The 17,125-nt window shown below is 34.2% G+C and overlaps 1 protein-coding gene across 3 annotated transcripts in view; it reads right to left on the bottom strand.

Annotated features, from left to right (window-relative positions):
* LOC143249009 (CD109 antigen-like) overlaps positions 1–17,125 on the bottom strand; it is a 147,508-nt gene that overhangs the window by 28,140 nt on the left and 102,243 nt on the right. For all 3 annotated transcript variants that reach the window (XM_076498168.1, XM_076498179.1, XM_076498190.1), the window contains exons 20-24: positions 15,594–15,707; positions 8,801–8,906; positions 7,787–7,904; positions 3,149–3,262; positions 596–685 (exon numbers count right to left, since the gene is read on the bottom strand). In XM_076498168.1, coding sequence (XP_076354283.1) covers positions 596–685; positions 3,149–3,262; positions 7,787–7,904; positions 8,801–8,906; positions 15,594–15,707 — 542 coding nt within the window. The remainder of the gene's footprint in view (positions 1–595; positions 686–3,148; positions 3,263–7,786; positions 7,905–8,800; positions 8,907–15,593; positions 15,708–17,125) is intronic.

Genomic DNA, 17,125 nt, shown 5'->3' with positions numbered 1-17,125 from the left:
AGACTGACCAACTAGAACAGTAAGATCCTATAACACAAACAAGTCTTTACCATGTACAAATTATTCACTTCATGTTTCATATGTCTTTACTGATGATGGTAGTGCAGGAATTACGTAGAAAACGTGGTTTTAAACATTTGACTAAGATGACAAAATACCTTAAGCCGGTCCTGTTTTCACAACATACAATGATATGCATTCCGTCATTGTACGAACTTATAGTATATTTATACATAATAACATTAATTTTTATCTCTTAAAATTACATCTCAGCAGCTCGTTGTTTAGTGGTGGAATAGCGCTAAGTTTAAGAACTTACAATGCTAAGATAAGAAATTCAATTCACCGCGGTGGACATAGCAGGTAGCACAGTATGTCTTAGCTTTAAAACAAACAAACAGCCAGCAAAACTGTTCATATCTTTAATGTAGGAAACTTTATTTCCTAAGTATTCTAACCCTAATTAAAACGCAAATGTTTTCGTTTAATTTTACAAGTGAAAGACTGTATATTAACTGTTTGCTCCATTAACAAACACTTTTTATCATAGAAATATTTTACTGAAGTGGAAACTATAACAGAAGAAATCTCTTACCATCACTCGATATTCTTGCTCTTCACCTGGACTGTAGGAATCCACTTGAACAAAAACATAGTCTTGTGACTTAGCTACACTTATAGACACCTAAAAGAAAAATACACAAGTTTTACAGATTGAAACAGATACGCTAAACACTTTAACCAATACTTTCAATAAAAGTAATAGGATGTAAGCCCATATTATGCTTAACGAACTAAACATGAGTAGTTTTAGTTATACGGCTGGTAGCGTTATTGTTTTCAAATAATCATCGACAAAACACTGCGGTTGACCTGGTCTAGTGGGGTAGTAAAATGTTTGAGAGAAGAGATATGACCATTTATAGCAATTGGAGGACGCCTCCCAAGTCATGATCATGTAGATGAGGCACACAACTGAGAAAGCTGTCATTTCATCAACTTAATCGGGTTCACACCGTAACAATTGGTTGTTGTCAAGTAATTTGTTATCAGTAGAATCTCAACCACTACTTTGTCTTCTGTATACCAGCCGACCTAAAGACCTGAATATTGGCTCTTCGGCACTGAATATAGAAGATATAGTGTGGTCGACACGTTGTTGTACATTATTCTTTACTTTCACGAAAATATTTTGCTTCATAAAAACTAATGTTGTCGATTGACGACTAGCTCGCTGCTAGTTCTTGTGAATAGCTAAGACAACTAACACTAATGAAAAGTCACTTTTCATTACATAATCTAGTTCAGTGGTTTCCAATCAGGGATGCGAGATAACATTTCAGTTTTTTTTTGTTTGTTTATATTAAGGGTACTGTCCTATATACTCAAAAATTTTGCCACGCTTTGAAAACTCGTAAGAAATAAGCAGGAACAAAAGAGTTATTAAATTTAAATTGGCTTATGAACATTTGAACATTTCAAATGCAAAGAAATTTCATTTCATGCATGGATGAAAATTTATTTTTTGTAGGCAATATAGGGTTTATGCAACTTTTAGTTTGTTGTAATATTGTTTCTTTTCCAAATGTGTCGTTTTTGTTTATATATCATTAAAAACTAATTATAAAAATTTGTTTTGGCCACCTTCACCTTTATTCTTAAATAAATAATTACTGTGATGGGTGCGAGAACACATTAAATATTTTAGGGGTGCGGGGCATAAAAAAGGTTGGGAACCACTGATCTAGTTCAACCAGTAGCAGTTGTTTTAACCTGTTCAGTGCCGTAGACGAGATAACTCGTCCAAGCCGATCGGTAACACAGTGCCACGGACGAGTTAATTCGTTCTCAATAATACCTAACTTCAACGCTAGATGTCAGCACCATACATGCATTTGACCTACTTACATATTGTTTCACTTTCGATTCAAAATGGCGTCAAAAAAAAGGTTACAAAATGAAGAAGCATTAGAGTTGTATTTTAAACTTGGTTCGGAGTTGCCGTAGCAGCTGAAATACTTGACAGTCAACAGGTTAAAGTAATCTACTAACATAAATAGCGTCTCAAATACTACTATGTTTGTCGTAACCCAGCCGGCTTGAAGAATTCTAGTATTGGGAAAAGGTCTCGTAGGCACTGAATATATGTTGATTATACTTTCCTTTATTACACTTAATTTTCTTATAAGATAACAATGTAGTGCAGACTCGAGATACAATGGCCCTGGATTTCTAAGTTAGCCAGAATGATCTCAAATTTTAGTATCTAATATTCGTAGCTCAAAAAAGCAAAAAACAAATAAACAATTCATTCAAAGCCTTATAGATCCTTAGCCCCTCAGGGGCAGAGCGGTATGTCTGCGAACTCACAACGCCAGAAACCCAGTTTTGAAATTGGTGGTGGGCAGAGCACAGATAGACCATTGTGTAGTTTTGTTATTAATTAGAAACAAAACAAACCTTTATTTCCTCTTACAACGACAACTGATCATTTATTATCTGTTGTTATAGATCCTTAGCGGTTTTATTTATATAACTTCTAAATATCTACTTTGTATAAACAAGAATGGACAATTAATCTATTGTATGGGTTGATTTTCTAACATTTTGACCATTGAGTATAAAAACAACTCAACGAAGAGAAACTCAGCTGCATTATTTTTACAAAATTCATTATAGATTAAACATATTCTAATTTCTAGTTCTACAGTAATTCTTAATGTTACACCTGTAGCTATTTAATTTTTAAACTCCTAAAGTAAAATTTGGCAGAACGACTTTAAGCTCTGCATGTAAGCTCTTGACCCTCGTCGAATATAAAAAAAAAAATTCAAAAGTAGTGGGGCAGTGCGTTTAAAGGACTCATTCGAGCCCCTTGATAACTAGTATTAGCATATAAAGAGCTGTTTAAAATAATAATATAAATCCAGATACTAAAAGTGATATACGACGATTACAGGGTTTTGTGGGGCGCTCTCAGAATTGTATGACAGGTGGAAATAAAAATTGGTACAAACATGTAATTCACTGTCCAACATAAGTACTTATATGTTACTATTTATACTATACTTAACTTTAATGTTGGACAAAATTATTTTACAGTAAGTATAACCATGGTACAAAATTACTTAAGCTTACTTAGGCTTACCTCGGTCTCTATTGGCATGTAATTAAACACAGTCACTCTAATTCCAATCTGTTCTCCTTCTTTACATACTGTTGGCATTTCAACATTCACGAAGAAAGATTTCACACTGAAAAACTACGGAAACAAGTTTAATGATGAAACTAGATCTCTAGCATACATCAGTCATTCGGTTGTGTTAGGCTTGGAGGGTCATAATAAGAACATTGTAATTTTTTAATATTATCTTTAGCCTCTTTTAACACTAAACATGTCAGCTTTCATACGACTTAAATACTCTGTTTGACCTATGATGTCCAGAAACACGAAGAAAACAGTACATCATATCGTTTTTTATCAATATTACAACTCACTACAAAACTACTTGTATAGATATTAGAGCAGAGTGAGAAATACATCGTTCATTTATTCTAAGAATTCTTGGAGTATACACTGACTATCTTCCAACTCGTGCCCTTCTTTCCTCCCTCATATCAGCCCCAAAGTTCATATTCTTGTCCTGCTACCTTCCCCTGTTACTTTTAAGTTAATTGCAAACGTAAGTGCTATATCTCCATTGCGATTTAAGTTCATTTGTGTGCTTCCAGTGTCAACGTGTACTGTGTTTTATTTTCATCAGTTTAAGTGTGGAAATAAAGATTTGTTTTTACTGTGCATCTTGTTATTATGTTTTCATTTCATCAGAACAAGTTTTGTGTCTCAATAATTGACCAACTGAATCCTTCACTGATCTGGTTAACTGCGAGGTTTTTCCTACCTGTAGGTAAATAATAATTAAAAATATACTAGAACACTAGTTCGTTTGGTGATACCTCGTTCAAACGCTATTTGAAAAAAAAAATCATTTATTTCTGTGATACAGAGGAAGAACTTTGACCTAGAGTATTGAGCCGTTGAGGCAAGTCTATAGGACTTGTGTGTAATATCACCGAAATGTGTCCTAATTCTTGCAGACGACATGCGGTCAATTCCGTAAATGTACGAAGGCCAGTTTTCATAAAGTCGATAGTAAATAGAAAATAAGTTACCATTCAAAAGGTACGTCCTTCTATTTGACAACGGAGGAACAGGTAATACAGTGTTATGTATTGCATTATTATTGGTTTGTTTAAAATTATGGTAGAAGGTTCTCTGTTAAATTGTATAAAAAAAACAGTAGTGGACCCAACTAAACAATGTTTAATATTAAATCAACAGATGTGGTGTTGTATAAATAGAATGAATAGAAGTGTTCTCAATAAAATGTTATCTTGAGTACCTGAATGTTGAAAGCTTCCAATAGCAAGCTCTGGGTGTCTTGATTTTGTTGTAGTAACAATAACAATAAAAGTGCTTTCCGAATGACTTGTTTGCACTAATTCATCACACTATTCAAACCATCGTAGCTTAGTTAACTATATTACGGAAATGAGTTTTTGAATGTTTGGGATGAGTCAGTATGTTCATTGATGGTCTGTTGTTAGCTAAAGCTAGAATGTATATGTTCTATATAACTTTGGTGTCTAAATATGAACATAATTATCTGTAGAAGTATTGTAGTTAGAGCAACAGGCGTACCTGAAATATCCAATCTGCAAAATTTGGAAATATTTTAAGTACCAGTTTATAAACCAGGCAACTGTACTATAAGATTTTGGTAGATGGCGTAACACGATCTGTTTCTGTTATGCAGTGTGATACATTTCATTTTTTGTCATAATTATTATTATTTTAAAAGGTTGAGTTTTTCCCAGGATACATTACAATGCTTAAAAAAACATGTTGTTATTTGTGAAGTTTTGAACGTATAATTTATTTTAGTAGATTTATCAAGTGCTGTTGTCTCACTTGTTACTTTTACATATCCCTATTGACGTAACTCCACATTAATGTAACAAACCTAACACCACAAAAAAGTAAAAATGCCTGTAATAAAGTATATTTTTTTGTTATTGTTTGAACTCTATTTTCAACCTTAGTGACTTTTGAAATGCTTCTTTTGTACCAAAACGTAATTTCGTGGATCTTGTGAGCAGCTTACGCCACATTGTTTACATCAGCAAGTTAAACTAAGTTATCGTCTGACCATTAGGGTCTGGTTACATAATATGAATTAGAATCTTTCTGAGTTGACTGAACATCGCTGTTTGCGACACAAATGAAAATAATAATGCAACTATGATCTTCAGCAAAGCATGAATATGAGATATTTTACTGCTGTGTTTGAATGAATAAAAAGGATTTTTTTAAGGCGCATTTTAACTGGAGTATAAGGAGTTGTTTTTCTACAGCTGAACTAAAAAATGGAAAAACACCGCAGTATAAAGTGAACTTATTTTTGATGAAAAGATGTCGCATTCTTGAGGTTCAACTATACAAGTGGTTCTTCATTAATATGAGACTAGTAGTTTAAAATTATATTTGTGTGTTACTGTAGCACCAGCATTCATAACAAATTAAGGTAGGCTTATATCTAACCAACCCAAGTTGTTCAGTTGGCACCAGGTCTTTTAGGAAGAAGCCACGAACAACCGTAACAAGGGGACGTCGCTCAATCAACTGAGTAGGCGTGGACTAAATCAACCCAAATCACTCAATCGGCTTCTGGCTGGCTAATAATGAGTTAATATAGGTTTGCATATAATAAATTTAAATCACTTAATCGGGTCCTAATATTTCGGAAGAGAACCACGAACTGCTGGAACTGAGGAGCATCACTCAGTCAGCTGAAGGAGATGCTTGGAGTCTAAAGCGATTACCACAGATACGCGAAAAATGCCAGTATCAAAATGTCACGGTTTGCAATAACAGGAACATGATAATCCAAAAAAGAATCAGAAACAAAACAAGAACGATTTGGAAATATCTGGGAATATAGACGAATATACATTTGTCATGTGGAGAGTTGGAACACTAGTGTGGATGTATTCTTCATGTGTATAGAGTCAAGAATAACTAAATTAAATTGGTTTATGTTAAATAAATCAATTATTTGTAGAGTAAAATGGTTACAGTAGTTCGTAATTTTAAGAACTTAAGCTTAGAGTGCTTGAATTTATCGTCTTTGAACTTTTAATTTAAAAGTAGTTTTAATTTATATAGATTTTTGTGATTTTTGTTTAGCTACTTTCAAATGACTCGCTTGTATATCAGATTATGTTAAGAATATAGCCAATCGCAAAGTTTGATGCATCAAATTATTGCAAAAAAAACTGTCGTTCGACAAATTATTTAATATGAATAAGTCAGAAAGTTTTATAACCTTTTATATGTTCGTATTTACGAAGCTCTTTTCAACTTTTCTACAAACATGTGTAAAAATATTCGTTGATTTGTACTTAACTAGAATGTTGCAGTTATACAAAAATATCCAGTGTGTTTGTTACATGTGATCTGTTTTAATTTATCTTGCCAATAAAATTCGATTTTGAAATAATGAATATATATTAGTAACTATTTAAACATGCGACATCAAAAACTTTATTACAGATGAACATTAGTTTTACAAAAACTGTAAACACCTTGACAACTCACGTTTTAGTGTTTTTGCAAGTTATAGAAGTACAATTCTGTAACACGCTTTAACTTGTAAAATCATAAGGTTTTTGTATGTGGTAAAATGTTGTTAAATTGCAACTGGTTATAGGTGGTCCTCATATTACTCTGATAACGTCTGCTATCGAACCAAAAGCTTCTTTGACAGTGGCTTATGGTTGAAAACAGATAAAAGTGAAATGTTATTTTCATGCACTCCTGATTCGAAAGCTTACAAGAACAAATTAAAAGTACTCTATGGATAAACATCTGTTAACAGGCATATTCTTAATCACTTTTGTTACGTTGTAGGTTTCCAAAGGATTATCACGTATTTATCTTTGACGTGATAGGTAGTTCATATTTCTGAAAACATTATACAGTGTATGCAAACAGAAAACACCCTAGCAATAAATAATTAATGTGAAAAGTATGAATTAGCAATTAATATAGTTCTACATAAATGATGACTTTCGTGTAGTTGACAGGAGTAAAAACGGACAACTATTGAACACGTAACAATATCGATAGCAATATGCATAAAGTAATGTTTTCAAAGACATGTAATAAAAAATTGTTTATGCGAGGAAATTACAAAATCTAATTGTTTCGCCTTTTTGTCTTTAACAGTATATGTCAGTCATTTGACACTCGGCACACCAAACGATTTTCCTTGATCAGCAACAACAAATAAACAATATATTTTCAGCCATGTGGCACTCTTTAAATGAACGTTTAATGAACAGCCGACGTTCTTGAAGATTGTTGACAGACAAGATAATAAAATATTATCATGCGGCTAATATTCATTATAGTGTTATTAGTAATAGACCTGTCAACATATTACCGTATTTGTAAGACTCAAACAGTTTCAAAGTAACTTTATCCGAAAAGCCAATATTTCGTGAAAACTCCTACAAGTGATTTTTTTCTTCGCACAGTTACTTCTAACTAAATGTGTTGATGATAAAGTGACATCCTCATAATAGTTGTGTATACCTAGTACAGATTTCATAAAATATATAACAGAACATAAGGAAAGAGCACGAATATGACAACTATTGAATTATTGCTGTTATTATAAATTATTATTAAATTATAAGCTATAAGCTTACCTTCCACACTCACCTGTAACGCTGGGCGAAGGACTCCGAAACCCGTGTCACTGCTCATACCAAACGCAGTGATAACCCAGTTAGTTGGATACTTGGATGACGGTACACGAAAAGTTTCGTATCCTTGAGAGCTATTTGTAATGAATATCAGTTGTAGGAAAAATTTGCAAATAAAAAGAAATGAACACATTATTCCATGCATTTTTAGACAATGAGAAACAGTCAATGCATTTAACAACTCACAAAGTTTTTAAAAACATATATACAACTACGCAGTTATATATATGTATGTTGGAAAAGTGAACATACCAGATAAACATCTCAAGAGAAATTTAAAATAAAAATTCATACCTCATACGATAACGTTTCACATTTATTATCAACAGCTATCCATGTCTGATTTATACATTATTTATTGTCAATCCATTTGTTACCCATCGCTGATGAAATCGTAATATTTAGTTCATTATAGCGCCATTTTAAAAACATAGTTCATTGAGGTTTGTTTTTTAACTTCGCGCAAAGCTACTCGAGAGCTATCTGCGCTAGCCGTCCCTAATTTAGCAATGTAAGACTAGAGGAAAGGAAACTAGTCATCACCACCCACCGCCAACTCTTAGGCTACTCTTTTACCAACGAATAATGGGACTGACCGTCACATTATAACACCCCCGCGGCTGAAAGGGCGAGCATGTTTGGTGTGATGAGGATTCGAACCCATGACCCTCAGATTACTAGTCGAACGCCTTAACCCACCTGGCCATGCCAGGCCACAGTTTGCTAAGGATCTATAAACCTGTAACTAGTTTAATTCTAAAGAGTAATTTTTGAAGTCAAAGGTGCACAGATATCATTCAAGCCTTTAAGACAGGAGTTTATTTAAAATATTTCATAAAACATGAAATGTGTTGATATACAGTATCAAGTATTTTAGTTTTAAGGCATGTTTTATGGACTTATTTAAATTGTTATTCATTTTTCTAAGATAATAAATATACTCAGAGTTATCTGTAATCAAGGCACTCACTTAATGGTTACGTCGCTCCACAATAATGAATTCTCATACAGCTGTGAAAGTCGACTCATCCGATGTAACCTGAAGTGTTTTAGGTTTAACTCGTCTCTTGGTGGGCCTTAAACATATGTTAAGTTTTATTTATATAGCCATTTTCAGTCTTAAACAATATACTACAAATACTAAAAAATATGTTATTTTCAGTTTCAAACATATATGTATAAGTATCGGATTAAAATGGTATTAAATACTTAGAATCTTAGACCATTGTTGGACAGTAAACATGTTCTGCAGTTAAATATTCCTATGACATACTGTACAGATTTACAATAAAATTTTATTTTTCTTTGTAGCTAAGCACAAGCTATACAGTAAGCTATGTGTGCTCTGCCTGCCATGAATAATGAAACTCGGGTTTTAGCCTTGTAAGTTTGCGGACATACCAATCAACCACTGTAGGGCAAAATGACAAAATATTAAAATAGGATAAAAACAATTAAAGTTTCAACTAGGGCAGTGAAATTTTATTTAATGAAGTTTGTTCCTAGTTCACTTATCATCATGCGTTTAGAAACAAGAGAATATTTGAAATCTCACAGTATATCTCAAGATGATCCACTCTAATCATATTCAATAAATTCCAGTCTCCTTGACGTCATCAGTTAAACTGATATCCAGTGAAGCATGGACTGACTGAGGTCGTAGTAATGGCCAACTAACTACGAACTACTCCAGAATGTGAACTAATTAGTACCAGTGAACTATGGAATACTTGATGTATACAAAGCCCAAAGATATCAGTTATCTGTTTAGGATGAACAATAGAATGACAGCAACAACAAACATTTAACTCTTGAACGTTTAGGAATGTACATATTTCATCCTTAGAAAGCTCTATTGAACAAGGTAAAGCATTAGATACAAACATTTTCAAATTGCTAAAGTTTTGACACTTTGTAAAGAGTAATTAAAATATAAAGTAAAATGATAAAGTGAATTAAAAACAATAGGGAATCTTCAATAGCCATGGCACTTGAAATTCTTTTAGACAGAATTAGGGTAAATTAATATGTGAAACCATTTTTTCCCCTTTCATTAGCAATATCAAGCGTGGAGAGCGCTTACACCCGATTAAATTTTATTACTCATCAGGACCTCTACCAACTTATCCTCAAAATTGAAAATCTTTTAGACATCAGTAGAGTAAATTAATCTATGAAAAGGTTTGATCTCCTGAGTTCAAACCTGTAATTAGATCTCAATTCGGACAGGCGATTACAGAACTATGAGCGAAAAATTTGTACTTGAAAAAAACAAACAAGTTTATAGTCTTTTTTTGAGCCATTATGTCGCGGCTTAGAAACAAGGAACAGTAGGATAGCACAACAATTGTAACAACATTATACAAGTTATTCAAAACAGACTTAAATGTAGATAAGTTGTATTATTATTTAAAGGTCGGAGTTCATTTATAAAATAGCAACTATTCTATTATGATTAAAAAATTCAAAGTAATTTCACCTGAATTACCCAATATTAAACTTTTAACCAATGAAAATATATCTATTATAAATATACTCCTAATATTAAATAATAACACAACTTGGTTGCGATTGAGTTTATTTTTGATAACATGTACAATATATTGCACTATCCTATTATTATTATTATTTTTAATTGATTTCATCCTTTACTCTATGTTTTAATTATTATTGTTGGAACTTTAGAAATTTAGAAACATTTTGTATCTAATCTTTTATTTGTTGTTGTTGCTAAAATTTTAGTGTTGATAATTAAACTTCGATTTTCGTCTAATGAATCTGTTATCTATTAACTATTTGAAGTCATCGGTCCTAATAATAGTCAATTGAACAAGAACCACTCGAGACCACTAGTCCTAGCGATGGTCAGCTAACTATGAACAACTAAACTATCAATATCGTTAACCCTAATGAAAGAAGTTAAGTTAATAACCTCTGTATGATAGTTGGGTAGTTTTGTTTTTACGATCATTGTTCCTAATGGTGAACTGTTAAATACGGACTATATGAGGTCAACGGTGCTAAAGATATTTGTTTGCAGTCAACTGGGCTTCACTGGAACTAATAATTTAATGTCGTTTGTAGTTAACTGGTTCACATTAAGACCAGTTACTTCAAACAAATATTATCTAGCTGAAACTATCTCAGAAGATCCGTTTTAATAAATTCTCTATAGTTATCTAGTAATAATGATAAAAGTAGCTAAGAGAACTAAGTGCTTAAACTTTTGTTTTATTTGATAAAAATAATTATTCTTTTTTTGTTTCTTTGGAATTTCGCACAAAGCTACTCGAGGGCTATCTGTGCCAGCCGTCCTTAATTTAGCAGTGTAAGACTAGAGGAAAGGCAGCTAGTCATCACCTCCCACCGCCAACTCTTGGGCTACTCTTTTACCAACGAAAAGTGGGATTGACCATCACATTATAACACCCCCACGGCTGGGAGGGCGAGCATGTTTGGCGTGACTCGGGCACGAACCCGCGACCCTCAGATTACGAAGCGCACTCCTTAACGCGCTAGGCCATGCCAGGCCCAATAATCATTCTATACGCTAGAACCATATCATGGAACATTAAAATATACAATAAATTTAACATTCTAAAACCATATCATGTAACATTAAAATATGAAACAGATCAAACACTCTAGAACCATATCATGCAATATTAAAATATTTTAGCGAATTATGTACATTTGCCATAAATAAAAATTGAAAATACGTTGTACTTACGCCCACACCTGACTGTACGTGTTTTTGGTTTATCCAGGTCAGCAGGAAAAACAGAAATGTAACAGAAAAATTCACATTAGAAAAAGCTGTTCTTAGAGAATTTTGTTAAAATTAAAATAAACCAGGTCACATTATGCATCCCAAAGCAGAAAAGAAACAACAGGGCAAGTACTAGTAAAAATGAATTATGCAGAGTTGGTACAAAAACATTTATTTATTATATCGTAATAAATAAGTTTCAATCAAATTAAGTTGTTTGTTTGTTTGTTTTGAGTTTCGCGCACAGCTACTCGAGGGCCATCTGCTCTAGCCGTCCCTAATTTAGCAGTGTAAGACTAGAGAGAGGGAAGGCAGCTAGTCATCACCACTCACCGCCAACTCTTGGGCCACTCTATTACCAACAAATAGTAGTATTGACCGTAACTTTTAACGCCCCCACAGCTGAAAGGACGAGCATGTTTGGTGCGACGGTGATTCCAACCCGCGACCCTCAGATTACGAGTCGAATGCCTTAACCACCTGGCCATGTCAGACCGCTATGACGGTGCGTGATCGAGAGACAGACAGACAGATACTGTATTTCGAACCTGCAACCCTCCGATTACGAGGCCAAATTAATTTGTTAAGTTCTGTTTCTTCTAGTTTTGAAAGAGTTTATAATGTAGTATTCGAGACTACTGAGCCACAATGAACGTTGTAAGTATTTCTACATATCATATTCCAGAAGTGCTATATAGAAAAATACTTCAAACCCAGAGAGTAAAAGATGCACAAATACACACAAGCGAACAAATGAGTAAAGTCATTCATATAACACAGCCTGAATATATTTTGTACCTGACTACTTCCTATTATACAAGAACACTGTAAATAGTTAATTAGGTTGTAAAGAAGGAATTTCATAGAAGGTCAACACAAATCAAAGAGAGTGTAAATAATTATAGAAGACAAGGATGAAACTAAAAATAATGAAATGTCACAAATGGAAATGGGATATCATGAAATAAAGCTATTTTGTACTGAGAAGATAGTACAGGAAGACAAAAGTTAATAATAGATGATTAGGTGCGTGTTTGCTTATAGCAAAGCCGCATCAGGCTATCTGCTGATTCTGCCGAAGGGACTCGAACCCTTGATTTTAGTGCTGTAAATCCGTAGACTTATACCTGTACCAGCAGGAGAGTGGATAGGTCGGTCAAGCAGAAAAGGAATCCAAGGCTTCAAAGACAGTGAAACAAGTGTATGGCTGAAATGAATAATGCTGTGAATGTGTGTCTAGGTTGTTATGATCTTTGTATGATGAAGATGGAAACAATGAAGATATTCAATGAAAGTACACACCCACGCTCACTAACCTGTTCAATTCAGTGCTTTTCCTCTCTGTTTGTAAACAGAGCTCATTTCGTCACGTTCTGTGTACAAACATTGCAACTTTGGTATAGGATCACATAACAATGTGCTTAATTAATATGTTGATAAAGGCTATGGCACTGACTGATGTTTCAGTGAAATTTATAACGGAAACAGCGATAAGAAAAGAGAAGAGGAATGAAGAGGACAGTGATAAATGAATATGGTGACCATCAGAGAGGATTCGGGGTAATATATCCCAACCCATATTGTGACCATCAAAGAGGATTCGGGGTAATATATCCCAACCCATATGGTGACTATCAAAGAAGATTCGGGGTAATATATCACAACCCATATTGTGACCATCAGAGAGGATTCGTGGTAATATATCCCAACCCATATGGTGACCATCAGAGAGGATTCGGGGTAATATATCCCAACCCATATGGTGACTATCAGAGAGGATTCGGGGTAATATATCACAACCCATATTGTGACCATCAGAGAGGATTCGGGGTAATATATCCCAACCTATATGGTGACCATCATAGAGGATTCAGGGTAATATATCCCAACCCATATGGTGACCATCAGAGAGGATTCGGGGTAATATATCCCAACCCATTTTGTGACCATCAAAGAGGATTCGGGGTAATATATCCCAACCCATATGGTGACTATCAAAGAAGATTCGGGGTAATATATCACAACCCATATTGTTACCATCAGAGAGAATTCGTGGTAATATATCCCAACCCATATGGTGACCATCAGAGAGGATTCGGGGTAATATATCACAACCCATATTGTGACCATCAGAGAGGATTCGGGGTAATATATCCCAACCTATATTGTTACTATCAGAGAGGATTCGTGGTAATATATCCCAACCCATATGGTGACCATCAGAGAGGATTCGGGGTAATATATCACAACCCATATTGTGACCATCAGAGAAGATTCGGGGTAATATATCCCAACCTATATGGTGACCATCATAGAGGATTCAGGGTAATATATCCCAATCCATATTGTGACCATCTGAGAGGATTCTGGATAATATATCCCAATCCATATTGTGACCATCTAAGAGGATTCTGGATAATATATCCCAACCCATATTGTGACCATCAGAGAGGATTCGGGGTAATATATCCCAACCTATATGGTGACCATCATAGAGGATTCAGGGTAATATATCCCAATCCATATAGTCACCATCAGAGAGGATTCGGGGTAATATATCCCAACCCATATTGTGACCATCAGAGAGGATTCGGGGTAATATATCCCAACCAATATTGTGACCATCTGAGAGGATTCTGGGTAATATATCCCAACCCATATGGTGACCATCAGAGAGGATTCGGGGTAATATATCCCAACCCATATGGTGCAGACATGGTTCCATCCTGTATTGAATGAGAGGAAGAAGACGCTGCTGATTGCAGAACTAACTGTTGCATTCAAAGAAGAAACTGAGAAAACTTAAGAGAAGAATGTTATAAGGTGCGTGTATAACAGAAGTTTTCGTTTGAAGTTAAGCACAAAGCTGCACAATGGGCTATCTGTGTTTTGCCCAGCATGGTATCGAAACCCGGCTTTTAGCATTGCAAGTCCGCAGGCACGCCGCTGTGTTACTGGGAGGAAGGCGTATGACACAAGGGATGGAATCATAAAGTGTAGCCTTTAAAAGTAGGGTGCAGATGATTCTGATGTAGGATATCTCAGGGTTAGGCCTTTAGAAGTAGGGTGCAGATAATTCTGATGTAGGATATCTCAGGGTTGGGAACGTAAATTAAACAATATGCTGCATAGAATAGAATTGCTCGTTATTTGTTTTTTGGAAGATGTTTTAGTAGCCACACGGCACAATGAAATGCTGCGGACCCACTATCCCGAGAAAAACTGGGTCATAAACATTGATAGTGTCTGGCTGTTAGTTGACGATCGTGGAATGCGTTGTTGACATGTGTAAATGTTAGTATATATAACGAGGCCAAAACCCTAATACAGTATCCCACAAGCGTCTGAGTACGTCCGCTAACGAATACTTCAAATACAAGAGAGAGAACTTTCAACTCATGCTAATTTATATAAACACCCGTAACAGCTCTGAAAATGATATTACACTGCAATTTAGTAAACAGTCTCTCTAGTATGTAGCCTCTACCTAAGCAAGAAAATTAGTCTGTATTTATAACTTTTGTATATGTGGCTTGCTGGAAAAACACTCACTACATGCAGAATAGCACTTGATAACACAATCTGAAAGTTCCTAAATAGACATATCGCCTACACTAATAACACAAGAGTGAGAGATGATTTTAATATCATCAAACAACTTTCTTTTAATGAGTAGATTACAACATGCCAAACTTAACAACAAAAAGGTATCTATTTTATATAACTTAGAAAGGTGTAGTTTATTGTCAAGTATGCGTATCGATACCAGATTGTTACCATTATAAGCACACGGACTTACCGCTAAACCGCTGAGGTCCGAGTAACATGAATCATATCTCGTACTTTTAATAACAGTAAAGAAGGATCAAAAACTACAACACACGTATTAAGGTCAAGAAGCAAAGCTTGAACTAAGTGATTTGTCGGATCTATTTATCCTAATAACACTCTGGAAACCTTTAAACTTATAAAATAAAACAATAATAAAACTTACATTCACTTTCATCAGATCCATCTTTACAATCCCACTCTCCATCACAGCGTTTTGTGATTGGATAACACATTCCGCTCATGCAAGCCACGTATCCCCTGCTGGAGTTACACTGATCTGTCAGAAAATACTGCGTATTAAACTGTGCTGAATTATACTGACATATTAGAAAAATATAAGTATTTTACTGTGCTATTTTAGACTGTTATTTCTTTTTTTTTAAGTAATGCTTGCAAGAATAGTTATAAAGTGTATTATTCAATAGGTCAATTCTTATAAACATTTACCGTAGGAATTGCTTTTAATTACTATTCAACAAGGACAAACTGTGACTAGTTTTATATTTAACTGGAGCACACGAGACTAGTTTCTCAGTTAATACGAATATTTTTTTCATTAAAAGTTTCATTCACTAGGTGTGAATTGTGGGCCAATTTGTATACATTGAAGCTACCGTTAGCAGCTTTGCTTTATTCAACTGAGACATGCCATGGACAGTTTGTTCTTTAACGAAGATATACCATAATATTTTATTTTTTCAACGAGAATAAACTAATGGTAGTTCCTCAAAAATGGTATACAATGGGCTAGGTTTTATTGATCAAAAGTATACTTTGCGTTACTTCCTATAAAACAGAGTTTACCATGGCAATTTTTCATTGAACGAGAGTATAATAAGGAGTGTTGCTTGGAGACGGACTGCGCCTGAAATTAAAATCATTCATAATTACGACTTCATTAACAGTTGAAATCTTAGTTCCATTGTGAAGTTTCTCACTAATTTTAATCAATATCACTTGGTGATCTCTTACAAATTCTCAGTAAAAGTTTTTTTTCCCTTAATTTCCACTAACAGAAACTCAAATAGATTCAATCTCCTTGTTTTATCTTTAATATTCTTAATTTCAACAGGATGTAACTCACATGTTTACATATAAATCCATTCCTCTCACCTTTTTTAACACTCTATTCCTACTAAATAGCCTGTAGCCTTGTATTCCAAAGGAACTCCTGTCATCAAAATCATCTATATTTAACCATGTTTCACTTACTCCAATTACATCAAAATCCTTCATTTCCTCTGATGCTCTAAAGTTATCTATTTCATTTCTTATATTTCTAGCATTACAATAATGACAATTAAGCCTATCTGTATAAGTACTTCTATACACATTTCTTGTAATAACTTTTCTCTTCTTATTATTCGTTTTGCCTTTAGTTTTCCTGGCCCTCTGTCTAGTCCTAGTTTAAAACCTTCCTTATAAACAAGCCAGTTTTTACCCTATTTAAATGTAAACCATTCATTCCAAAAAACTCTTTTATTCCACTGAACCAATCCGACAAATCTAACAAGCCTATCTGCTCATTCTTACGTACTAGCCTGAGCCTATCATTTAGCCCTAGTGACCTACTTATGACATCATCCCACAGTTAATTCTGGACAGTATCCCTCACAAAATTAGATCATGACCATTTTGTTGAAATGCCTTTATGAACCTTTTGTAGTTATTAATTAGCTCCTCTGAACTACCTCT

Source organism: Tachypleus tridentatus, chromosome 1 (genome assembly GCF_004210375.1).
Source record: "Tachypleus tridentatus isolate NWPU-2018 chromosome 1, ASM421037v1, whole genome shotgun sequence".
Lineage (NCBI taxonomy): Eukaryota > Metazoa > Arthropoda > Merostomata > Xiphosura > Limulidae > Tachypleus > Tachypleus tridentatus.
This window is presented reverse-complemented; position numbering and strand designations above follow the sequence as displayed.